The sequence below is a fragment of the Sciurus vulgaris genome (assembly GCF_902686455.1).
Source record: "Sciurus vulgaris genome assembly, chromosome: 18".
In the NCBI taxonomy this organism is placed as follows: Eukaryota; Metazoa; Chordata; class Mammalia; order Rodentia; family Sciuridae; genus Sciurus; species Sciurus vulgaris.
The window spans coordinates 623,691-647,519 of NC_136479.1; the positions used below are offsets into that span (position 1 = coordinate 623,691).

Genomic DNA, 23,829 nt, shown 5'->3' on the forward strand with positions numbered 1-23,829 from the left:
CACAAAATAAACTTAGTTTCACTGAGTGCCTTGGATTGGGTTACGAGTGTGAGTGGCAGGTGCCATTGAGATTTGAGGATCTGTTAGCAGGAGTGTGAACGGCAGTCTCCTTGGGGTTTCTGGCAGTGCCATGGGAGAGTTTGATGTGTTGAAACTCAAAGAGGGCTCAGTCTGTCTTCCCCGCAAAGTCTATAAGGGCAAACACAGGTGGAGCAGAGGTGGACGTGACCTGGATACCACCTGCAGATGAGCCAAAGGAAAGGCCACTGGTGGTTCATCCAGACAGAGGAATGTCGTCAAGCCATGGGAAAGATGGGAGTTCTGACTTGTGCAGCACGGGCAAGCCATGGAATTTTATGTCAGAGAGGACCAGTCGCAAAAGGTACAGGTTGTGTGAGTCCTCTCCTTCCCTGAGCCACATGCCAGCCTCATCATATGAATTTTGTTTTGAGACAGGGCCTTGCTAAGCTGCCCAGGCTGACTTGGAACTTGTGGTCCTCCTGCCTCAGCCTCCTGAGTCACTGGGATCACAGGTGTGTGCCATCACACCTGACTTAATTGTGCACTTTAGATAGGCTACGTGCATGGGTGTGAGTTTATATTTCAATAAAGCTGCTCAAGAAAGCATGCAAGTTCATTCTAAATGGAGAAAAATTGAAAGCATTTCCTCTAAAAACTAGTACAAGATAGGGATGCCCTCTTTCACCACTTCTATTCAACATAGTCCTTGAAACTCTAGCCAGAGCAATTAAATGAAAGAAATTAAAGGGATATGAATAGGAAAAAAGCACTCAAGCTATCACTATTTGCTGATGACATGTTCTATATTTAGAAGATCCAAAAAATTCCACCAGAAAACTTCTAGAACTAATAAATGAATTCAAGTAGTAGGATATGAAATGAACTCTTATAAATCTAATGCAGTTCTATACAGAAGTGATGAATCCTCTGAAAGAGAAATTAGGGAAACTACCCCATTCACAATAGCCTTAAAAAAATACTTGGGAATCAATCTAACAAAAGAGTAGAAAGATCTCTACACTGACAACTATAGAACACTAAAGAAAGAAATTAAAGAAATCCTTAGAAGATGGAAAGATGTCACATGTTCTTGGACAGGCAGAATTAATATTGTCAAGATGGTCATACTACCAAAGTGTTATACAGATTCAATACAATTCCTATGAAAATTCCAATGACATACCTCATAGAAATAGAGAAAGCAAACATGAAATTCATTTGGAAAATAAGAGACCTAGAATAGCTAAGGGAATCCTTAGCAGGAAGAGTGAAGCAGGAAGCATCACAATACCAGACCTTAAACTAGGCTACAGAGCAACAGTAACAAAAACAGCATGGTATTGCACCAAAAGAGGCAGGTAGACCAATGGTACAGAATGGAAGATACAAAGACAAACCCACATAAATATGATTATCTCACACTAGACAAGGGTGCCAAAAATATACAATGGAGAAAAGATAGCCTATCAACAAATGGTGCTGGCAAACTGGAAATGCACATGCAACAAAATGAAACTGAACCCCATCTCTCACCCTGCACCAAACTCCACTCAGAATGGATCATGAACCTAGGAATTAAACCAGAGACCCTGCACCAGACAGAAGAAAAAGTAAGGCCAAATCTTCATTATGTCAGCTTAGGACCAGACTTCCTTAACAAGACTTCCAAAGCGCAAGAAGTAAAACCAAGAATCAACAAATGGGATGGAGTCGAACTAAATTCTCAGCAAAGGAAACAATCAACAATGTGAAGAGAGAACTTACAGAATGGGAGAAAATCTTTACAACTTGCAATTCAGATGCAACACTAATCTCCAGGATATATAAAGAACTTAAAAACCTTAACACCAAAAAATACAAATAACCCAATCAATAAATGGGTTAAGGAACTGAACAGACACTTCACAGAAAAAGACATGAAATCAATCAACAAATATATGAAAAGATGTTTAACATCTCTAGTAATTAGAGAAATGCAAATCAAAACTAAGATTCATCTCACTCCAATTAGAGTGGCTATTATCAAGAATACAAGCAGGACTGGGGTTGTGGCTCAGTGGTAAAGTGTTTTCCTCGCACATGTGAGGCACTAGTTTGAATCCTCAAGACCACACAAAAATAAAATAAAGGTATTGTGTTCATCTACAACTAAAAATATTTTTAAACAGAACATAAGCAACAATAAATGTTGGTGAGGATGTGGGGGAAAAGGCACAATCATACATTGCTGGTGGGACTGCAAATTGGTGCAACCACTCTGGAAAGCAGTATGGAGACTCTTTAGATAACTTGGAAAGGAACCACCATTTGACCCAGCAATCTCAAAGACCCAAAGGACTTAAAATCAGCAGATTACAAAGATGCAGCCACATTAATGTTTATAGCAGTTCAATTCACAATAGCTAGATAATGGAACCAGCCTAGATGCCCTTCAATAGATGAATGGATAAAGAAACTGTGGTATATATACACAATAGAATATTACTCAGCCTTAAAGAAGAATAAAATTATGACATTTGCAGGTAAATGGAAAGAGTTGGAGAATATCATGCTAAGCAAGATAAGCCAATCCCCAAAAACCAGAGGCCAAATGTTTTCTCTGGTAAGTGGATGCTGATACATACAGGGGTAGAGGGGGTATAAGGAAAGAATGGAGGAACTTTGGATTGCACAGCGGGGAATGAGGGGAGGGGGCAGGGGGTGGAAAAGATGGTGGAATGAGACAAACATCATTACCCTGGGTACATGTATGAGTGCACAAATGGTGTGAATCTACATCATGTACAACCAGAGAAATGAAAATTGTACTGTATTTGTGTACAGTGAGTGGAAATGCATTCTGCTGTCATGTATAAATAAATAGAACAAACAATAAAAAAATAAATAAATAGAACAAACAATAAAAAAAAAAAAAGCAGGGGTGCAAGTTGCCAGGTGTGGTGACACAGGCCTGTAATCTCAGCAACTCAGGAGGCTGAGGCAGGAGGATTGTCAATTCAAAGCCAGCATCAGCAAAGTGAGGCGCTAAGCAACTCAGTGAGACCCTGTCTTTAAATAAAATACAAAATAGGGCTGGGGATGTGGCTCAGTGGTCGAGTGCCCCTGAGATTAATGCCCGATACCACCCTCCCCACTGAAAAAAAAAAAAAAAAGGAAAGCGTGTGAGTCAGAGATGACTCCAAAGAGCACCCAGGATGTCCATCTCCAGACACCAGCCGATCGTCCCTGGAGGAGTACCCGGGTGGCCCCAGCCAGTTCTGGGTTGTTTAGGGTGTTTTTTGCAATGCTGGGGATCAAACCCAGGGCCTCACACAAGCTAGGCAGGTCTACTGCTGGGTTATATCCTGATTCAGAAAACAGGACCAGGGCTTTCTGATCCCCGGCCCCAGGGCGGGTTCTGCTGCTGCTCAGGTGGGTTTGTGGCTCCTCGAGGGTCTTAGGCTGCCTTGCCTCCCTGCAGACCCTGGCTCTCTTGTGCAACATCAGGCCTCTGGGTCCCTGGACTCCTGTTTTGCAAACTGTTTCATCATCGTCATTAGTGAGTTCACCATGAGCTTTGTGCAAGTCCCTAAGCTAGGCCCTGGGGATTCCAGGGTTGACACACGTCAGGATGGAAGGAGGACCCAGGGCCAGTAGGGACACCAGGCCAGGACGGCTGGGCCTGGGACTGCTGCGATGTTGTGACCCAGGGCATGCATCCCTTCCTGGGTGGGCACGGGTGCTATGGCTGGGGTTGCCTCTGGAGGTGGCGAGAGGACACTTCCTGTGGTTGGTGGGAGGAAGTGCCAGCAGTGTGGCCTCTGGGTGTCCACTGGGCTCACAGCACTGCCCAGCCCCTCCTGTGGGCTGCGTGCTTTCCCCGTGTTGGTGTCTGGAGGCTGCGATAACAAACGACCGCAAACTGGTGTTCAGAACAGCAGGAATTCCTCCTCCCACAGTTGTGGAGACCTGCTCTTCCTGCCTCTCCCCACTCTGGCTCCAGGCGCCCAGGCTGTGGCCACATGGTGCCCTGCCTGCCTCTCTGCGCCCTGCCTTCCCGTCTTCTCTCCTCTTGTCAGAACACCTATCTGTTCAGGACCCCGTCCACATAGGCCCTTTTTCTAAATGAGCCCATGCTCACGGGTTCCAGCAGACACGCCTGGGAGGCCCCCCTTGCCATGCAGCCATGCTCCTGAGGGACTGGAGAACACTGCCGACACCAGGCGCTGGGCCATGGTGCGACCGAGGGCGGAGGTGAGGGCAGGCTGGTGCCGTTCAGGGCACCAGGAGGGAAGGCTGCCTGGGTGGGGGCCAGGCAAGGGCAGGAGCCGTGTTCTGAAAGTAAACACTGGCTCCCATATCCAGTCTCAGCACTGCCTTCTCCAGTGTTCTATGCTGTGCGTGGAGGTCCCCATCCCCAAAAGCTGGAGAGGATAAGTGATTTGCCTAGAGCACACGTAGAGATGCTGGCTGCCTACCTGGGGGCCCGGTGAGGACAGGAGGTGTCCAGGCCCATGAGGGCTCCCTGCTCAGCCTAAGGTGCTAGATTTGGGGCCCAGGAGCTTTCCAGAGGACAGGCAAGGAGGGAGGAAGGGGCTTTGAGTGTCCGCCTGGGTGACCACCTCTGTAGGACACCACGCATCTCCAAGGCTGGGTCAGCTGAAGCTGCTCCTACCTGTGGGACTCAGCTCCCTGCTGGCTGCTCCACGTGCCTTGTGAGCTGGGTACTGAACTGTTGGTCTGCTGTGTGGGTGGCTTCCTTGGCATGGGCCTGGAACATCCCCCCAGGCCATGTGTTGAAGGCCCAGTCCCCAGCCCATGGTACCAGGAGGAGGTGACAGGAAGATGCTGGGACTCTGTCTCCTTCCTCTCTCTGCCTTCTGGCAGCCATGTGAGCTGTGGCCTCTGTCCACTGTGCCCTCCCACTGTGACATGCCACATTGCCACAAGCCCCAAGCAACAGGGCCAAGTGACATGGACTGAAATGTCTAAAACTGTGAGCCAAAACAGTCTGTCTCCTTTTTAATTTGGTTATCTGAGGAATTTTGTTACAGTGACAGAAACGTGGTGGCCAACAAGGAGTTCTCCTTATGACTCATGCTCAGGACGTTCTGGGCGAGTCAGGGCCTCAGTGGTCATGGGGACACCCCATGCCTGTCCCCTGCTGTCCCTTCCACGTGGACCGAGGGCCCAGACCCTGTGCCGATGGTTGGGAGGCGGGAAGGCCCCATGGGAGGGCATCTCTGCGGCCTGTGCTGTAAGGGGCCCAGGCAGCCTCCTTCCCCAGCTTTGGAAAGCCTGGGGGGCTAGTGACGTTGGATGGGCCCCTTCCCCTGATGCTGATGTGTGCCCACTGCCGCCCTCTTGCTCGGCCCCTGTGGGTGTGTGGACGGTGCTGTCTGTGGAGGGGAACTGCCACTGGGGATGGCAACCCAGAGTGCTTCCCTCTGGGACGCCACATCTTGTCAACAGGTGGAGCCCTGGCAAGAGTCCCTGGGAGGCCTGGCACGGGCCCCATTAAGAGCTGATGAGCCGCCCGGCTGTGGCCGCTCCCTGGCAACAGCCCTGGGAGGCCTGGCACAGCCCCATTAAGAGCTGACGAGCCGCCCAGCGGTGGCCGCTCCTCAGCAAGTCCCTGGCGTGGGCAAGGGCCGTGCCAGGGCTGCCGGCACCCTGCCGGCTGGGGTGCCAGTCCAGGGTGGTGGGGAACAGGGCCTGGTGTGGGACCCCTGGGCTTTCTGAGCACCGCACACTCTGCTGACTGTGGAACACCAGGCAGCGGGTATCCTGCTTGGTTGGAGCCCGTGGATGCTGGAAAGGGGTGTGGTGGCATGGCAGTTGGGCCCTGTGGGGCCTGTGCACTGTTGCAGAGACCACTCCTCAGCTCCCCTTGCATATGCTGAGTAGGCGCTGCCTCCCTGGACACCCAGGGTCCAGATGAAGGCGGACCTGGGGGCAAAGGACTCTGCGAGGCCAGCACAGGCCTGTTGGGAGGGTGGCCACTGCAGGGGCAGCAGTGCAGTGGGCTGAAGTCCAGGGGAAGCAGGGGCGGTGCTGCTGGCCCTGCTGCATGTGGCTGGGCCCCCACTCCCGCCTACTCGAGTGGGCCCGTCCCCCTTCCTGGGCACAGGAGAGAGCAGCTGGAGCTGCACAGGCCACCACAGGCCACAGGTTCTGGGGCAGGTGTCTGGTGGGGAGCCTGGGCTGTGGCCCTCGTCTGCCTCCCTCACAGGGGCACTGCTTGGCCTTGCCTGGGACGCTTGGTGTCCCAGCTGCCCAGGTTGCCCTCTACTGGGACTTTGGGATCACGGCTGGTGGAACCCCGGCCCTGCTCTGACAGCACCCACTCTTCTCATCAGTGGGAGCCTCTCACCTCTGTCAGCGTGGCCACCCTCGGTGCACCCAGTGTGGGTAGGGGTGGCCACTATGGGGCTAGGCCACCCTGGGAGCTCCCTCAGGGGGAAGGAGGACCCCGGGGTTCCTCATGGCCCAGAGAACCGCAGAGGCCCAACCCCAGTCCAGCAGGACCTCACTGCCTCCCTGCTCTGGGTGGACAGTATTTGGAGGCCAGAGTAGCAGCTCCCGCCTCTGAGAACGTGGGTCCTGTCAGGGAGCCAGCTGCCTGCTAGCCTCTGTGGTGACCCTGGCACGCCATAGGCGTCTGCACCAGCACAGCCGAGTGCTGTTCTTCCAGGTCCTAGCTGTGCTGGAGGACCCTGAAGGAAGTCTCAGCCATGCCGGAAACCCGAGGAGGAAGGCGATTTGTTCTGTGTGCGAATCCACAACCTCAAAGTCGCTTGTCTCCTCAAGAGTGGAAAGGCCAGCTCTAGCCCAGGCGTCAAGATGGCAGCCAGCACGGTGATAGAGGGTTCACAGGAGGCCAGCTGCCCTAGGCAGGGGAGTCACCACACACCGCCCATCTACCAGACCTGGAGACTGGCAACCATTTGTCTGAACTTTACCCCGTTTTTTTCTTTTCTTTCTTTAAAAAAAATTTTTTTTGCAGTGCTGGGGATTGAATCCAGGGCCTCACACATACTAAGCAAGGACCTCTACCCCTGAGCCACCCCTGGCCCTCTCTTAAGTCATCTTACAGTGAACGATGCTGCGGCATTAAGTCCTGCCGCAGTGTCATTTAACCCTCACCAATATCCATCTCCCAAACTCTCAGCCCAGTCGGACGCCAGGTACCCCTTCAACAGTGAATCTGTGTTATCCAGCCCAGTCTCTTCAACTTCTATTAAGCCCTCTGTCTCTGGATTTCCCCAGTCTGTCCATTTCACATAAATGGCACCATGCAGTATTTGCGCTTCTGAGTCTGGCTTCTTTCACAGAAGAATGTCCACAGGGTCCACCTGCCATGCAGCAGGTGTAGGAGCGTGGGTCCTTCTCAGGACTGAGCAGCTTCCCTCTGCATGGACATGCCACACTCTGCTGTCCACCTGTTGGTGGGCACTCAGGGTGTCCCTACCCTTTGGTGGTTATGAACAGTGCTGCTATGTTAGTAGAGTTCTTGGCCAGAGGCCTTACAAATCAGGCCCAGCCCCTTGCCCTTGGGCAAACAGAAAAGTAATGGTCAGGAGCAGGAAAAGAACTTCAATGCACCGGGCCGTGCTGGGAAGGCAGAGTGAAGGCCAATGTCCAACCTTTCCAGGACTTGAATCGGAGCTGCAGGTCTAAGTAGGGGAAGGGCGGGCCTGAGCAGGGATCTGCATCCGGGTCACAGTAGCCTGGCGGCCACACGCTCAGTCCTGCTTCTGCCAGGAGGCTCCGGAGAAGTCTTTATTGCTTGAGGCCCCAAGTTCCACTTGCCGCTCAGAAAGTTCATCAGACCCGAGGTCCGGGGGGGGGGGGGGGGGGGGGGGCGGATGACTGGAGACTTCTGGGGATTGCCGCAGGGGTCCAATGCTGTAAGGGTGGGCTGTCAAGTATCCCCGCAAACCTAGCCTCAGTCTGAAGGTGGGGAGATATGTTAAGCAGATTCAGGACTAATAACCCTTGTGTTACTAGATTTTAGATGAACACTCCTCAAATGATCAACACACCCATGTGCAGAGCTGAGCAGGTCACAACGCTTAAGGTGATACAGACACAGAATGAGGGCAGAGACGCGAAGCTTCCTCCTGCTTTCAGTTACCGCCAGTATCCGCAGGCCTGAGAGCCACGCTTTACAAAGGCCTAAGCCCTGGTTACACTCTGCACACTGGTGTGCAAGGATCCACTCGGGTCCCCGTGTTCATCTTCTGGAATGTTCTGCTGGAATCGCTGGGTCAGGTAGTAATTCTCAGCTCCGCTGTTTGAGGATCCCCCAAGTTAATCTCCATGGGGCCAGGCAGCCTGTCTCCCTCTCAGGCAGCAGAGCGGGAGGCTTCCTGCATGCTCACCATCCCTGCTGTGCTGTTGACCTTTGTGCTGCTGGGGATGGAGCCCAGGCCCGTGGACATGCAAGGCAAGTACCCCACCACTGAGCTGTGTCCCAACCCCTAGCTGACAGTGGTCATTCAGTTCTACTGCGGTGTGATTGGTGTGCAATAAACACCTCCTCTTCAGCATACAGCTCAGAGTCCAGGAAGTCACAGGCATGAAACCATCTGCACAGTCAGGAGGCGTGTCCACCGCCCTCCATGTTCGCATGAATGGCTGCTGGCCTGTCAGGAAGGCGGGGCCTTGTGGGAAGTCCCCTGGTCCTGTGGGGCTGGTCCTTGCTGTTCCTCCCACTTGGCTTCCTCTGGCGTGAGCAGCCCAGGCTGGCCTCAAACTTGGGATCCTCCTGCCTCTGCCCAGTGGCTAGACCAACAGGCGTGGCCCCAGGGCAGCCCCAGCACCGATCTCTGCGTTTATCTGTGTCATTTATTGTCCTTCGAACTGTGCTCCTGTTTTCTAGTTTCCCGAGGTAGTGCCTGAAGTTGTTGATTTCAGACCTTTATTTTTAAAAATATTTTTAGTTGTAGGTGAACATAATAACTTTTTTTTTTAATGGATCCTGTGGTACTGAGGGTGGAACCCAGTGCCTCAGGGTGCCAGGCCGGAGCCCCAGCCCCAAGCCCCAGCCCCAAGCCCCAGCCCCAGACCTTTCTTTTTTATACAATGTAACCACTCAAAGCTACAAGTTGCTCTCTGTGCTATTGCTTTTCTTTCTTTTTTTGTTTTATTTGTTCTATTTAGATGATTTTTCTTTCTTTTTATGGTCGTTTTAAAATCCTTTTCAGTCTTGTTGATGTAATTGACCAATAGGAATTATATAATTCAAGATGTACAACATGATTTTTACATTTTTCATTTCTGTATTTCCCATTTGAAGAAATGTTTTTTTACCTAACATATTTTTTAAACCTGCACATGAATGTTCATAGCAGTTTATTTATAATAGCCCCAAACTCACTTTTAAGTGCTTTTAAAAGTTGAACAAACAGAGACAAATCCATACCATGTGACTCAGCGATTGGAAGTGTCATTTGGTCTATGGGACACCGTGGTGGGAAGCGGATGATGTGGCTCAGAAGACAATAGGGGGATCCTTCCGTCATTGGAGATATTCTGTACCTGGATATGGTGATACTGGTTTCTTGATCTCAGTCACATATTTCAAATTTAAATCTTTAGTCACGCACGGCAGTATGTATTTCTCTACAGTCGATGCATGGCACCCATGCGTGTGCACGGGCACCGGCTGGCATTTCAGTACTTCTCAAGGGCACGGCTTAGTGCAGCAGGTGGCTCCCTGGCTTCTCTATGTCAGGTCTCGAGCCTTCTCTGGCAGCTGCTCTGAAGCACAGTGACTTGCTGCTGCCCAAGTCAAGGTCCTGTGCCAGGTCACGGGCCAGCCCCAGGCACCCAGCACCCTCCAGCCTTCCTTTCCGGTCTTTGTCCTGCTCTAGCTGCTTCAACAAGGAAGGAAGGCTCTGGCTCTGCTGCCCAGGCTGGCCGCAGCCTCGTGGCTCAGGCTGTCCCCCTGCCTCAGCCTCCCAGGGAGGGTCACCTGTACAGGCCACGGCTGGGCTCATCCACCTGTGACTTAGGTACAGGCAGATCCGCCTCCTTGAGGAGTGCTGCTGTGTGAGTTTCAGCACAGGCCACTGTGCCTGCCTGCAGTCGCTTCCCCTGGGTGCGGGGTGCCACTCTTCGAAGTGCTTTGTCTTGGGGCGCTTAAGCACTGAGCCACATCCCCAGCCCTTTTTATTTTTTTATGTAGAGACAGGGTCTCACTAAGTTGCCTGGGGCCTTGCTAAACTGCTGAGGCTGGCCTTGAACATGAGATCCTCCTGCCTCAGCCTCCCCAGCTGCTGGGGTTATAGGTGTGGCCACTGTGCCCAGCCTCCCAGGTAATCTTTGCTACTGATGGTTTAATGTTCCGTGACTCCCACTCTCTTGACTTGAAGACTCCCTCCACAGAGCGGCCTGTGGTCTGCCTTGCCCTCACTCCTCCAGTGGCACGACCAGTGGCTGTGGCTGTGGAGCTCCCTGAGCCTGGGCGCAGCCACGCCAGAGCGGTGCTTCTCTTGCCTCTGCTGACTCTGCTCCCAGTCACTCTAGTGCTTGCTGAGGGAAGGGTGCTGAGGTGCCCCTTGGCTAGAGGCTGGTGCATCTCCCTGTGATCGCCAGCCTCTGATGCGCAGCTGTTTCTCTTCCCAGTCTGACACCTTCTTCTTCACCAGAGGCCCTTCCTGACCCCTGGCCTGCCGTCTGTCTGTCTGGAGTCAGTGCAGCCCCTGCAGCCTCCTCTCTCTGTGTGCCCCATGTATCCTACATCTTTTTTCCGTCCTTTACTTTTTTGTGTTTTTTTTGGCAGTACTGAGAATTGAACACAAGAGCGCCCTACCAATGAGCCACACTCCAGCACAGTTCTTATATTTTCAAATGGCTAAGAATCAGAAGAAGGCTGGTGCACACCTGAATCCCAGCAGCTCAGGAGACTGAGGCAGGAGGATCCTGAGTTCAAGGTCAGCCTCAGCAAATTAGTAAGGCACTAAGCAGCTCAATGAGACACTGTCTCTAAATAAAATACAAAAAAGGGCTAAGGATGTGGCTCAGTGGTTAAGTGCCTCTGAGTGCAATCCTTGGTATGAAAAAAATTAAAAAATAAAAAAGAGAAATCAGAAGAAGGTGATATTTTGTAACACATGAAATTATGTGATTCTGGGTCCAGTGGTGCACACCTGTAATCCCTGCTACGCGGGAGGCTGAGGCAGGATGATCAAAAGCTTGAGGTCGGCCTGGACAATTCAGCATGACCCTTTGGGGTCTAACGTCTGCGGGGAGCTCAGTCGTGCTTCCTAAAGAATTCACCCTGAAATCACAGGGAAAAGCCCCTTGTGCAGGACATGCAGTTCACTACCGCCATATTGGTGGCTGATGCTGCTTGAGTCACAGCAGCTGGTGTCAGTGACTCCCACGCAGCCACAGCAGGAAGGCAGTCTCCACTCCCACACACCCTTGCCTGGGCGCTGCTGCTGCTGCTCCTCCCCTCCCCCTCCCCCTCCCCTCCCCTCCCTCCCCCTCCCCCTCTTTCTCCTCACTCCTCCCTCCTCCCCTCCTTCTCTGCTTCCTCTCCTCCTTCTTGAGAGGTTGAGGCAGGAGTGTGGCAAGTTAGACCAGCCTGGGCCACTTAGTGAGACCCTGTATTGAAACCACATTTGAAAAGGCCTGGGGGGCTGGGGTGTGGCTCAGTGGTGGAGGCTTGCCTGGCACGGTGAGGCCCTGGGAACCATCCCCAGCACCACAAAAGTAAAAGAAAAACTAGAGCCAAAGTTGTCTTGGACTGTCCTTGGTCCTGTGTAACAGCCCTTGGCCATCCTCGGGAACAACACCCTGTGACGTCACCTAAAACCCTGGGAACACGCCCAAACCCTGGCCTTCCAGCCTCCACAGCCTGGTGCTGAGGCTGTGCTGGAGGCAACACCTGGATTCTGTAGTGGGCCGCCCGTCCTGCTGCAGCGCCACGGGATGCCCTACCGGGGCCCTGCGAGTCTGTGAAGTCGTGACCATGCCAGCCCACCTGACTCCTTCCCTGCTCCAACCTGTCACTCAGGCTGACCAGTCTGCTCCTGGGCCGTGGTCACTCCTGTTGGGCTCAGAACAAGCAGAGGCCTTACTTCCTCTGAAGCGGGGTTGTTTCACAGTGGCGTCTGCAATGTGAGAGTGCTGACCCAGGAGAGCGGCGTCAGGAGAGCCGTCTGACAGACTCTGCACCTCCCAGGTGGAGTGTTGGCCCTGACGGACTAAGTACTCATACCTGAGTAGGATGACAGGAAACTGACTCTGCCTCGCTTGCACTAAAGGTGGTCTTCCAGATGATTCCGTTCTTCTCCCGAGCAGGCCTGGGTCACAGTTTTATTCCATTGGCGTTTCTCTTCTCCATATATGTATGGTTGCAGGTGGACACAATACTTTATCTATCTATTCACCTTTGTGTGGTGCTGAGGAGGGAACCCAGAGCCTCGCACGTTGCTGCTAGTGCTTCCCCCGGCCCCAGTCCCAGCCTCTCCCCTGGTGTCTCTCGAGTTCATCAGCCCAGAGTGTGGACATCCCTGCCTCATCGCGCTCTCCAGACGGAGGGGATGTTGTGAAGGCACTTCTCTGCTGACTTTTGTAAGCTGACCTGGTGCCTGGCAGCCTTGCTGAGTTCTGCATTAATTAGAGCTGGGTTCAATTGCAGAAAACAGCACCCACTCATGGGAAAAGGTCAGAGATGGACGCAGGGCATACTCAGTGCAGCCAGCAGAATCCTTTCCGGGCTGGTGTTTGTTTTTGTTGGTGGTGCTGGGGGTGGAAGCCAGGGCAGCGCATGCGCCAGGCCCGGGCACTGCACCCGGGAGCCGCCGCCGCCCCTTCCGCAGCCTGGAAAGCAGGGAATTGGTGTCACAGAGTCATCGGAGGGAAGGGCTGGAGGTGAGGGCTTTTGGCCTCAAGGTCACTCCACCAAGGCTGTGGTCCCAGGCCAGGAAGGACAGGCCAGTGCCCGGCGGGTTGGTTCCTGTAGCCTCTGTCATGGTGCCAGGCCCCGCTTGGATTTGCCTCCCGCAGTCCCTGCCCACCCTCCCTGGCCATGGTCTCTCCTCTCGCACTGCCTGAGCCGGGAGCACCCGTGAAAGAAGCCATGCTGTGGCCAGGGCTCCCGGGAGCCGCACCCTGGCAGTGTGGCCTGCAGAGACCCACCGAAGCTCGGGCTGGGGGCCCAGCTCTAGGCTTGGCCCAGGGCTGTGGCCACTCTGCTTGTTTCACCCCTGAGAAATGGAAGCACAAGACGCCCAGAGCCGGGGCCAACACTTCCACCCCACCACTCAGCTAGGCAAGGCAAGGAGCTGCTGTCCTCCCAGGTGCAGTCGGGCCGGCGCCCCGCAGGGTCTCCACCCGCGCATTCCTGCGGCATGAGCAGCGCCTCTCCCGGTGGCCACCCTGCCAAGCCTCATGGGTTCCCTTGACAGCCTGGGAGGCTGTCCAGCCTCTCCACACCCACTTCCCAGGAGGGGAAATGGAGACAGAGGGGCTCAGGACTGCCCCTCAGCTGGCTCCTCCCCATCAGCCTGGGCCTGGGAAGGGTCCAGGAAGGGCCTCAGGGCCTGGGGTGTCAGGGGCCTGAATCAGGACACCACCCCCAGCCGTGGCCAGAGGTGGGCACTTGGAGGCCTTCCCACAAGGCTGGCTACCACGTTCCCAGCACTTCCTTGGGCAGACCATCTGGCACTGCCAGGGCCCAGAGAGGCCCGCGCCCTGCAGACCCTTCGTCCAGGCCTGTCTCTCCCTCGCTGCCCCCCACCTGGGGTCTGCAGAAGCCTGGGGTGCTGCTTCCATCTCCGGAGCAGGGGCTTCCCTCGGGTGGGCTGAGGGAGCCTCGCGTGGAGGCAGGCAGGCACAGCAGCCAGCCAGACGAGAGCCACGGTGCCTGCCTGTTCTTTCCCCGTAGGCAGGGCTACCAGCCCCTTGGGACAGAACCCCGTTTACCTGGGGCTCTCAAGACAGGGGGATGGGGGCTTCCCAGGAGGCACATTTTCTGGGGCTCGCAGGGACTGATTATGGCCTGGTCCGCGTGGGGTGCAGAGAGGGCCGGGGTCACGTATATGCGACATATGCGACGTGTGTGGGGAGGGTCTGCAGGCCTGCACTAACACCTACCAGCCCTCTGGCCGGGCCTGCCCAGCCCTCCGTGGGTGCCCCTTCCTCTCCCTGAGGCACGTGAGTGTTGTGAGAACCCCCATCTCCTGCTGTCTTCAGGGGCCAACGCTGTGCTTGGAGCAGGACTGGATGGTCCTGGCTGAGGACCGCCCTGACCTACAGTCTCCCTCTGGGTCCTCACTGAGACCCAGCCTCAACAAGGAGTATGATCTACCTTCCTCTCTTGTCACTGGAGGGTCTGACCCTGGGCTGGGCTGGGCTGCGGAGGCTCTACTGGTGGGCCAGGAAGGCTGGGTGGGAGTCTGCAGTCTCTCTCCAGCCCTGCCTCTTGAATCTTAGGGGTGGGCTGGCCTTGCTCCACCCGACACAGCTACTTCAGCCTCACACTCTCCTCCAAGGAGCTTGTGGTCTGCTCAGACCCCAGACCCACTGGGCATAAAGGAAGGCTTGTCATCCAGGTAGCAGGGTGAGGCCAAGATCAGCTCTCTCCATGGCTACGCCCCACCCAAGGGTCCTGGAAAGGCCTGCTCTCTGCTGGGGGCAGGCTGACTCAGATCCAGCTCTCCTCCCTACAGGAGGGCTGGCTTCCTGAGGGGCGGACCAGTCTGACAGCAGGGCCAGTGGCATAGACGCTGCTGCCTGTGCCAGGAGGCTCAGCCAGAGCTCTTCTCCTGGCCCAAGGCCCTCACTGACCTGGTGGGGACAGGTGGGGACTTCGACACTGTCATCCACAGGCCATGGCCTTGCCCACGGCTCGACGCTCCCTAGGGGCTTGTGGGGCCCCCGCCCAGGGCAGGCTTCTGCTGCTGCTCCTCAGTCTTGGTGAGTCCAGGGATGGGCTGCTGGGTGGGGTCAGGGAGAGGTGGACGGCAGCCCTGGGTCCTTCACAGGTCAGGACCTTGGAGAAGCCCCTCCTGCCCGCTGCCTTCTCCCCCAGTGTGGGCGGGAGGCCTGGGGCCCAGTGGGGCTGGGGTTGAGCATGACCTGGGTGCCCAGGAGGAGGAAGGTTCCAGAAGCTCTGGCTCCCAGTGCCAGCAGTGTGCGCTACCTCACCATGAGGGCCTCTACTTTGTGCCCTCGCCCCATAGGCTATGCAGGTGGGGCTGAGAAGAGGCCCATGGTGGGCAGGGGAGAGGCCTCCTGCCTCCCCAGGGTGGGGTCTACCCCAGAAGCCCGCAGCCCTCCCCTCCACCCTCATGCCCTCTGCCCACAGGGTGGCTGCAGCCTCTGAGGTCCCAGGTTACCCAGACGGGACAGGTGAGGGCCGGTGGGGGCAGGGAGGGCTTCCGGTCCTGGGTGGGGTGGGTGAGGCTGTGCTCTCCGCCACGCTCGGGGGCTGTGGGCGCTGGGCAGCGGAGGGACTGGGCTGAGAGGCGCATGCCTGGGGAGCCGTCAGCCCGCCTTGTCCCCCAGGCTGAGATTCAGGACCCAGGCTTGGTCAACACCAGCGGCTTCACCAGGTGGGTCCTGGCCCTGCAGCCTTCGAGGGCTTGGGCGCCTTGACTGGTGGCCAGGTGCCACCACCCCCACGTCCTCCCTGACAGCTCCCGGTCCCACCCCCAACATCCCCTGGGGAAAGCCTGGGTCACTCTGTGCCCCTGGGGACGCTCAGCCGGAGGGGGACTGCCCTCTCCAGGGAAGTGACCCCTTGCCCTCCGGAGTGTTGCCTGGGGGTGAGGCCCAGAGGGGCATGGCAGGAGGAGGCTACTGTGGGATTCCCAGGCGGATCGGGTGGGTCCCCAGCGGTCCTCCTGGGTCCTCCAGGATGCCGTGGCCAGGCCTTCCCAGCCAGACATCGCTGTCTCTGGTGGCTGAGCTGTCTGGCAGGTCACCTTTCCCAGCACCTTGTCCCCGAGGACCTGGATGCCTTCCCTCTGGACATGCCGCCCTTCCTCACATAGGGACTAGCCACACCTCTCTGCCCTGGACCAAAGCGCAGGGGCTTGGCTCCCCAGGGGGCCGCGGGAGGCCTGGAGCTCAGGCTGCGCCCAGACCCTCTGGGCAGCTCAGGCCTGGCTTGCCTCTTCTCCCCTGTCACCAGGCCGCAGCTCTGGTCAGCCAGGTTTGGGACAGGGCGGGGGCTCGGTGGTTCCCCAAGGCACTGAGGCCCTGCCTGAGCGGGGCACCTGGCTCCGGGTGCGCGAGGGGCTGAGCAGGCTCGGGCCGGGCTGCTGACCGGCCTGCTGACCGGCCTGTGTGCTCTGGGGTACACTCAGCTCCAGTCCTCCTCCCCTGGCTGGCGGGCTGCCTGGGGCCCCTGGACCAGGACCAGCGGGCAGCAGCCAGAGCAGTTCTGCCACACAGAGGACCCCCCTGCAGGTGAGCGGCTGGCGAGTGCACGGGCAGCCACGCTGTACAGGGTGGCCCAGGGTCAGCTGTCTGTCACACCCTGTCAGGCCCCCCAGGTCCCCATTACAGCACCTGTTCAGGGGCAGGGCCCGGCTTGCTTCTGACCCCTGTTCATTCTGGACGGGCCTCTATATCTGGACAGGCCCCTGTCAAAGTGGTCAGTCTCCATGCTGGACATTCTGAAGGGCGTGGGGGCCATGTAGGACCAGCCCATCATCCAGGACATCCCCAAGGTGAGACCCGGTCCCCTGCCTCGATGCCTCTGAGCTGGGGGCTCAGCCACCCGCTCTGTCCTCAGGGCATCCTGGCCGCTTGGCGGTGGCGCCTCTCCGGGGGCCCGTCCTGGCAGAGCCCCGAGCTCCCTGCCACCTCACGAGGCTCTGCAGGACACACAGAGTAAGCCTCTGTCCTGCCTTTGGGCATCGGGCTGGGATGGGACCTCAGGGTTGGGGGCTAGCACCGTAGGGTCTCATGGCCCCTGCCTGCCTGGGCCTTTCCTGGCTCCTCAGCTGGTTGGATCACAGAGGGGACAGAGTAGCCCCATTTCTCCAGGGGGCAAACTGAGCCCCCAAGTCTCCTGGAGGGGTCACAAGACAGCCCCTGACCAGTGCTCCCCTGCAGAGAGGGCCTGTCCCCAGAGGCAGGGGACCTGCCCCCCAGGCCGGAAGCCCCACACAGTGGACGAAAACCTCATCTTTTATGAAGAGTGGGAGCTGGAGGCCTGTGTGGACGGTGCCCTGCTGGACGCCCAGATGGCCCTCGTGAATACGCTCCCCTTCACCTACCAGCAGATCCACATCCTCAAGTGCAGACTGGACCAGGTAGTTAATGCACAGGCCGCTGCCTGCCAGCCTCACCCAGGACCTCCCCAGCCACCCAGGGAGCGGTCCTGGCCCTCACGGTCACCTCCCACACAGACCTACCCACAGGGCTACCCTGAGTCCCTGGTCCAGCGCCTGGGCTACTTCTTTCGCTACGTCAGCCCCGAGGACATCCACAAGTGGAACCTGACCTCCCTGGAGACTGTGAAAGCCCTGCTCAGTGTCAGCAAAGGGCAAAGGATGGATACACAGGTGACCACCTGCCTGAGGGGCATTGGTACAGGACCGTGCAGACTGGGGGGCCACAGCACGGGGCTGTGCGGCCTGGAGGGGTCACAGCATGGGACTGTGCAACCTGGGGGGACAGCTCAAAGTTTGTGCTGGTAGGGGTCCATTTCTCCCTGTCCCAAGGCACCTCGGCAGCCTCCTCCCACAGGTGACTGCCCTGATTGCCCGCTATGTGCTGGGCGGGGGCCAGCTGGACCAGGACACCATGAGTAGCCTGGCTGACGTCCATCCTGCCTACCTGTGCTTCCTCAGTGCTGAGCAGCTGGACTCCGTGCCCTCCAGGGTCATGTGGTGAGTCACAGGACTCTGTAGGGCAGGGTGGGAGTACTGAGGTCCACACTCACTGCCTGGCCCATGTTGTCCCCAGGACCATCAGACCCCAGGACCTGGACTCATGTGCTCCTAGGCAGCTGGATATCCTATACTCCAAGGCCCGCTGGACCTTCAGGAATATGACCCAGCCTGAGTACCTTGGAAAGATCCAGACCTTCCTGGGTGAGCCGGGAGACACTGGCCAGTGGGCAAAGCAAGGGGCAGACAAGACCCCATTTGCAGTGGCCAGGCAAGGGCCTCCCTGGAATGCCCTCTCTAGGTGTGAGTGGGCAATTCCCTGTCTCCTGTCCCCCCAGCCCCCAAATGTGTTTCCACAAGGTTGTGAGCTCTGGCCCTTTTCAGTTAGAGGATTAGGTGGTCACCAGGCAAAACTGGGGCCAGGACCCCTCAGGAGGAAGGGAGTCTCTGTAAGTCACTGTCAGTGCTTCCTGTAACCTGTGGTAGAGGGCGGGACGGGTGTCAGGAGGCCTCAAACTTGGGATCCTTCTTGGACAGGTGGGGTCCCTGTGGAAGACCTGCGGACACTCATCCTGCAGAATATGACCATGGATGTGGCCACATTCAAGAGGCTGCGGGTTGAGGCTGTGGTGGTGGGTAGGGGTGGGGCATCAGGGTGTGACCTCGGGCTGGGTGGCCAGCATGCCAGGGCCAACCTGCCTGAGAACCCAGTCTGTACTGGCCGAGGTCAGCAAACAGCTGTGGGTGGGTGGAGGCAGGGGTGGTGGACATACAGTGGAGCCCCATCTTCGAGGGGTCTGGAGGTCCTAATGACTGCCTGGCGCTCTGGCAGGGCCTGACGGTATCTGAGGTACAAAGACTTCTGGGAACACACGTGGGGGACCTGAGGGCTGAGGAGGAGAACAGCCCCGTGCGGGACTGGATCCTGCAGCAGCGGCAGGAGGACCTGGACACGCTGGGGCTGGGGCTGCAGGGCGGCATCCCCAACGGCTACCTGGTCCTGAACCTCAGCTCCCGAGGTGCGCTGTAGGCCTGGGGCAGGGTCCAGGGGAGGGCAGAGGGCATAGGGTCTGAGTCGCCCCTCTCTGTGCAGAGGCCTTCTCTGGGGTGTGTCCCCTCCGTGGACCTGGACTTGTGCTGGCAGCCACCCCGGCTCTGCTCCTGGCTTTGACCCTGAGCTGAGGCCACCTCTTCCTCTGCAGAGAGTGGCAGCCAGGTGGTTGCTGTCCAGCTCAATAAACAGTAGCACCTGCCCTGCAGCCATGTCCTCTGATGGTCACTGGGCCAGCGGGGAGGGTGTGGCTTCAGGGCTTCCTGTGACCCTATAAGCCAGGCTCCATGTGGTCAGCTCTTCCCCTCTCATGAAAGGAGAGTTCAAGGGTGAGTGCTGTTTGAGGCCTTCCTGTTGTGATAGATGGGGTCCCCAAGATGGTGGACACATGGCTGGGCCCTGGTAAGAGGGTCCCTGTGTTCCTCCTGGGGCCTTAGCAAACACACGGTTGGTGACATAGCTTTATACTTTATTCAGATCCACTAGGGAGAACGGTGACCTTGAAGCCCTGCCCAGTCCAGGTATCCTGGAGGAGGCCAGGAGACTTGGGCCTCATCTCCCTTCCTGGGCTTGTAACTGGGCAGGTCCCCACTCCTGAGAGCTGAGGCATGAGGGTCCAGCCCTGCAGACCTTCGGGGAGGTGGGAACACAGCCATGACCCTGGGGCCAGGGTCTGTGCCACTCCTGGGCAGGTGTCCAGCTCCACCTAGCAGCTCCCTCTTTCCTGCGTGTGATGTCCCTGGGCCTGGTCACCCTGGGGCAGCACTGTCTGCACTGGCCAGGGCCCTGATGCCCCGTGAGCAGTCCCCACTGGGCTCAGAGGTGCGCGACGCAGCAGCAGCCACAGGAGGCCAGAGGGCAGGGCCACAGAAAGTGGCAGAAACCCCAGGTGGACTGGGAGGCTGCCTGTGGGTGGACAGGGGGGCCATGCTTCCACCTGGAAGCCACCTCCAGCCCCTCTCGGAACCCCTTCCTCTGGGCTAGTGAGGGTAGGAGGCCAGCGAGGACCCTGTGCCTGCTCGTTCTGGCCCAGCAGGGAGCCCCTTCACCCCGCCCCGCTCTCGGCAGACCTGTGGGTTCAGGAGGAGGCAACTGTGCTCAAATGGGTCAGCGGGCAACGAGAGGGGTGACACCTGTGCCAAGCAGAAGCACCCGAGGAAGACGAGAAAGCGCACAGGGTGGGCGCTGGGACGGCTGTGCAGGCATGCAGGGTGTGGCACCAGGACGGTCTGCCTGGGTCTGCAGAGGGCCTGGGCCCAGAGGGAGTGAGGGGCCCGTACCTGAGGTGGGGGCCACGACGTCATTCTCGGGCAGGCCTGAGGTGGGGGCCAGGTGGAGTGCCGGGCGGGTGATTCTGGGGGGCCTGCTGGCCACAGGGGCAGGGCTGGGCCTGGGGCGGGCAGTGTCCAGGCCCAGCTGGCCCAGGGCGGAGCTGCTGAGGCTCCGTAGCCAGGAGCTGACGGTGGGGTGGCTGCGGGCCTTCTGCAGGTCCCCCACGTTCCGGCCCAGCAGGGTGGTCACGTTGCTGACACTCAGGCTCTGTGAGAGGCAGGAGGGGCCGCAGGGCTGCCTCTGGGGCTGCAGAGGACCCCAGAGGGGCAGGGCTTCCCCGGTCGACATGGGACAGGGCACAGAACACTCTGGTGCCGCCGACTCTGGCTGTGTGGGCCTGGGGCCTGGGGCGTCCTGACTGGCCTGCCCTGCCCCCCCTCCGCCGGGGCAGCCCGGAGCCCACCTGGAGCACCCTGGGATTGAGGTTGGTGAAGGTGTCAATGTCCATGGAGACGTTGGCCTGGGCCAGGTGTTGCAGCTCCTCCACGGGGGCACCGCCTAGGGGGGCAGCAGTGAGAAGGGGCTGGGCCGGGGCTTCTGGGAGCACCACCCGCAGACGGGGCTCACCCAGGTAGGGGCGCATGGAGCGGTAGTAGTCGACTGTGGACTTGGTGTTGCTGAAGGCCTCTCGAGCCTTGGCGAAGAGCACGTCCTTCTGGCTCTGAGGGCAGGAGGAGATGTCCAGGACCCCAGCCAGCCTGTGGAGGGTGAGGCTGTGAGTGGCCTGGGAGATCCTCACCCCCATCACAGTTTCATATTGCCCTCTGTGCTGGGTCCAACAGGTTCCCCCCAAAACTTGCATCCACCCAGAACCTCAGAATGTGACCTTATTTGCAAGTAGGGTGTTTGCAGATCAAATTAGATTAAAAGACGAAGTCGGATGGGATTAAGTCAGCCCAAATCCAGCACCTGGGGTCCTTATGGGAAGCGGGGAGTGCGGACAGGGAGGAGGCCATGTGGAGGAGAGGCAGGGTCTGCAGGTGCACCACAGCTGTGAGCCACTCTGGGGGCTGGGAAGGGAAGCTCGGGGAGGGTCCTGCTGACACCCTGCCTTGGACGGGCGGCCTTCGGAGGTTCTGGAGAACATATTTCTCATTTTAAGTCACCTGGTCTGTGGTACTTTGCTACAGTGGCCCTGGGACACGAATATACCTCCAGTACCTGGCTCAGGCCAGGTGGGTCTCCCTCCTGACCCTGGTTTTCCCCGGCAACCTTGCCAGGTGGATGGCTAGCTGTGCAGCTGGCTGGGCGGCTCACCGTAATTCTGAGGGCTGGATGGTCCGGATCTGCTGGGGGCTCATCCAGCAGAGGCGGGAGCCCCCCATGGCCACCAGCAGGGCACTAGTGACTGTTCCGTTGTGGTCCAGGAACTTCTGCAGGACTGCCTGAGGGCAGGGCCAGGGTCAGCAGGGGCGGTAGACCAGACAGCTCCCCAACCACCCCCAATGTCTTCACCTCCGTCTGGTTCTCCAGAGCCACGTCCGAGGCCAGCAGGGCCACAACCGTGTCCCTGGACGTGATGTTCCACTGGCCTATCTCGGTGGGAGAGTAGAGATAGACCAGAGAGGTGATGAGTCGCAGCTGGTCCTCGGGGATGCCGTGTGGGTAGACCTGAGGCGGGCGGCTGGGTCAGTGGCAGTGCCCGTGTCCTGCTGCCCCGCCCGTGACCGTCCACACACCTGGGCCAGCTTGGCCTTGATGACGCGCTGGCACTCAGCAGGCAGTGGGTGCTGCATCAGGGGGTCCAGGTTGGCCCTGAGCACAGGGTCTCCCAGGCAGGACTGCAGCTGGGAGCAGTCGTAGCGCACCAGGAACAGGTTGTCACGCAGCGTGGCCGCTGTGATGTCGCCGTGGACACAGGGCCGCCCAGCAGGAAGTGCTGATGGCCACACTGGTTGCCCAAGCCAGAGCTGAGCACCGCTGCTGGCTCCCACCCCATCTCTGACTCTGACCTCCACTTCTGACCCTAACAGACCTTGACCACCATCCCAGCTTCACCTTAACCAAGAACTTGGCCCAAACCAGGCCAGAGGGGAGCCCAGACCGGGGGACGCCTGGCATCCCAGCCCATGGTGGCCACACCCACCTGCACCCCGCTTGGGCCTCGAGGATGCCGCGGTCCCCTTGGAGTCCAGGAAGTTGGTCACAAAGTGGCGGGCATCACGCTGGCTGAGCTGTCCTGCCCTGCAGGCAGCCACCACGCTGAGGAAGAAGTCCAGGCCCACAGCCTGGCAGGGAGGCATGACCACCACACATCACAGGGGCGGCCTGGCCCTCTCCCACCTGCAGTCCCCCGTGAGCTCGGGGCCACTGGAAGGGCCTCAGAGTGGTGGAGTGGCACGGGCTGGAGGAGGGGTCATCTGGCAGCCCCCTACCCTATGCCACGGCAACCCGCCTGGCACCACCTACCTCAGGCACCTGTGCCCACAGGCGGGGGCTGATGTGGGTGGCCAGGGATCCCAGGGCCTGCAGCCCCTTCAGGTTCCAGGAGCCGGGAGGCCTAGAATGTGGGAAAGGGCCCTCAGCTGGGGCCGGGGGCAGCGCCCATCCCCACCTCCTCCCCTCGCTGCGCACACAGCTGGTGGCCTGCCCTGCTGGGGTCCCCCAGCCAGCCTGTCAGCACACCCAACCCTGTACCCGTGGCCTGTGGCCAGAGCCAGGCTGAGGGCTGGGTACAGGCCCGAGGTCAGCAGGATGTGGCCATCAGTGACTTCCAGGGCCCAAAACCCAGGTTGCTTCCCGTCTCACCTCGAGCGGGGGGCCTCCCAGTCCCACCGACCCCCCTTGCCCTGGACCCAGTGACTCCCACCCACCCAAGCTGGGTCCTCCCACTGGCCAGCAGGGTGTTGAGGGCCACCCTCTGGGCAGCAGTCAGCCGGGGGCATCGAAGCAGGTTCTGCAGCACCCGGGGGTCTGAGGTCACAATGCTGGATGCGTCCATGTCACACACCAGGATCCCGAGGAGCCCCAGGTCCGAGGCACTGAGCTGCAGGTGTGGCGTCCCCTGCAGGGAGAGCCAGTCAGCATTGAGCAGAGGCCAGTCATGCTGTCCTTCCACCTGCACCCAAGGCACCTACCAGGCAGGCCAGGGCTGTGTGTTGCAGGGCCACCCTCTGGTCAGGCAGGTTGGCCAGCAACTCTGTGTCCCCCTGGGCAGCGCGGTGGGTGAAGGCTCGGCAGTCAGCTTCCCTCACCTGGCTCAGGCTGCGGTCAGGTGGGAGGACATCAGGGAGGCTGGGCCACAGGGCACCCTGAGGGCCAGGAACCACGGGGCAGGACACTCACTTGTAGAAGAGCAGGAGGTCAGGCGGGTGGAGCCTGAAGTCGTCCTGGAGGCTGAGCCCCGTGGCGAGGTTGGCCAAGCAGCTGAGCTGGGCAGGAGGGCAGCAGGTCATTCCCTGTCCCGTCTGGACGTGCCCTGGTGGGGCAAGGCCCCAGGCCGCCCACCCCCAGAAGATGCACCTTAACAGAGAACTGAGCCCATTGTGGGAAACACCCGGCGGAAGACACGGCGGACACAAGGGCCCCCGAGCACACGCACGAGGGATTCGGAACCTCTGGGTCCACACGGCTCACAGGCCCAGC

General features: G+C 58.4%; 2 protein-coding genes across 7 annotated transcripts; one reads left to right on the forward strand and one right to left on the reverse strand.

The window, feature by feature from the left end:
• Nucleotides 1–14,802: 14,802 nt before the first annotated feature.
• Nucleotides 14,803–19,120, forward strand: MSLN (mesothelin). 3 transcript variants are annotated; one of them, XM_079121906.1, is made up of 12 exons: nucleotides 14,803–14,934; nucleotides 15,326–15,369; nucleotides 15,526–15,572; nucleotides 16,329–16,431; nucleotides 16,604–16,694; nucleotides 17,083–17,282; nucleotides 17,379–17,534; nucleotides 17,719–17,861; nucleotides 17,938–18,065; nucleotides 18,399–18,493; nucleotides 18,694–18,880; nucleotides 18,955–19,120. In XM_079121906.1, the coding sequence occupies exons 1-12, from the start codon at nucleotides 14,850–14,852 to the stop codon at nucleotides 19,041–19,043; spliced, it is 1,368 nt and encodes a 455-aa protein (XP_078978032.1). In that variant the 5' UTR covers nucleotides 14,803–14,849; the 3' UTR covers nucleotides 19,044–19,120. The 3 variants fall into 3 exon arrangements, with proteins under 3 accessions (XP_078978032.1, XP_078978030.1, XP_078978031.1); XM_079121904.1 differs by having other exon boundaries at nucleotides 16,329–16,430; nucleotides 16,585–16,694; XM_079121905.1 differs by having other exon boundaries at nucleotides 16,329–16,430; nucleotides 16,585–16,694; nucleotides 17,391–17,534.
• Nucleotides 19,121–19,357: 237 nt separating this feature from the next.
• On the reverse strand, nucleotides 19,358–23,829 carry LOC306650114 (mesothelin-like protein). 4 transcript variants are annotated; one of them, XM_079121894.1, is made up of 12 exons: nucleotides 23,530–23,827; nucleotides 23,322–23,448; nucleotides 23,058–23,248; nucleotides 22,654–22,744; nucleotides 22,331–22,472; nucleotides 21,924–22,135; nucleotides 21,700–21,855; nucleotides 21,502–21,629; nucleotides 20,812–20,942; nucleotides 20,648–20,742; nucleotides 20,193–20,451; nucleotides 19,562–19,818 (listed from the first exon to the last, which is right to left on the reverse strand). In XM_079121894.1, exons 1-12 carry the CDS (start codon nucleotides 23,637–23,639, stop codon nucleotides 19,619–19,621), a joined length of 1,842 nt encoding a protein of 613 aa, XP_078978020.1. In that variant the 5' UTR covers nucleotides 23,640–23,827; the 3' UTR covers nucleotides 19,562–19,618. The 4 variants fall into 4 exon arrangements, with proteins under 4 accessions (XP_078978021.1, XP_078978018.1, XP_078978019.1 ...); XM_079121895.1 differs by having other exon boundaries at nucleotides 19,358–19,818; nucleotides 20,648–20,942; nucleotides 23,322–23,438; nucleotides 23,530–23,571; XM_079121892.1 differs by having other exon boundaries at nucleotides 19,556–19,818; nucleotides 20,648–20,942; nucleotides 23,530–23,829.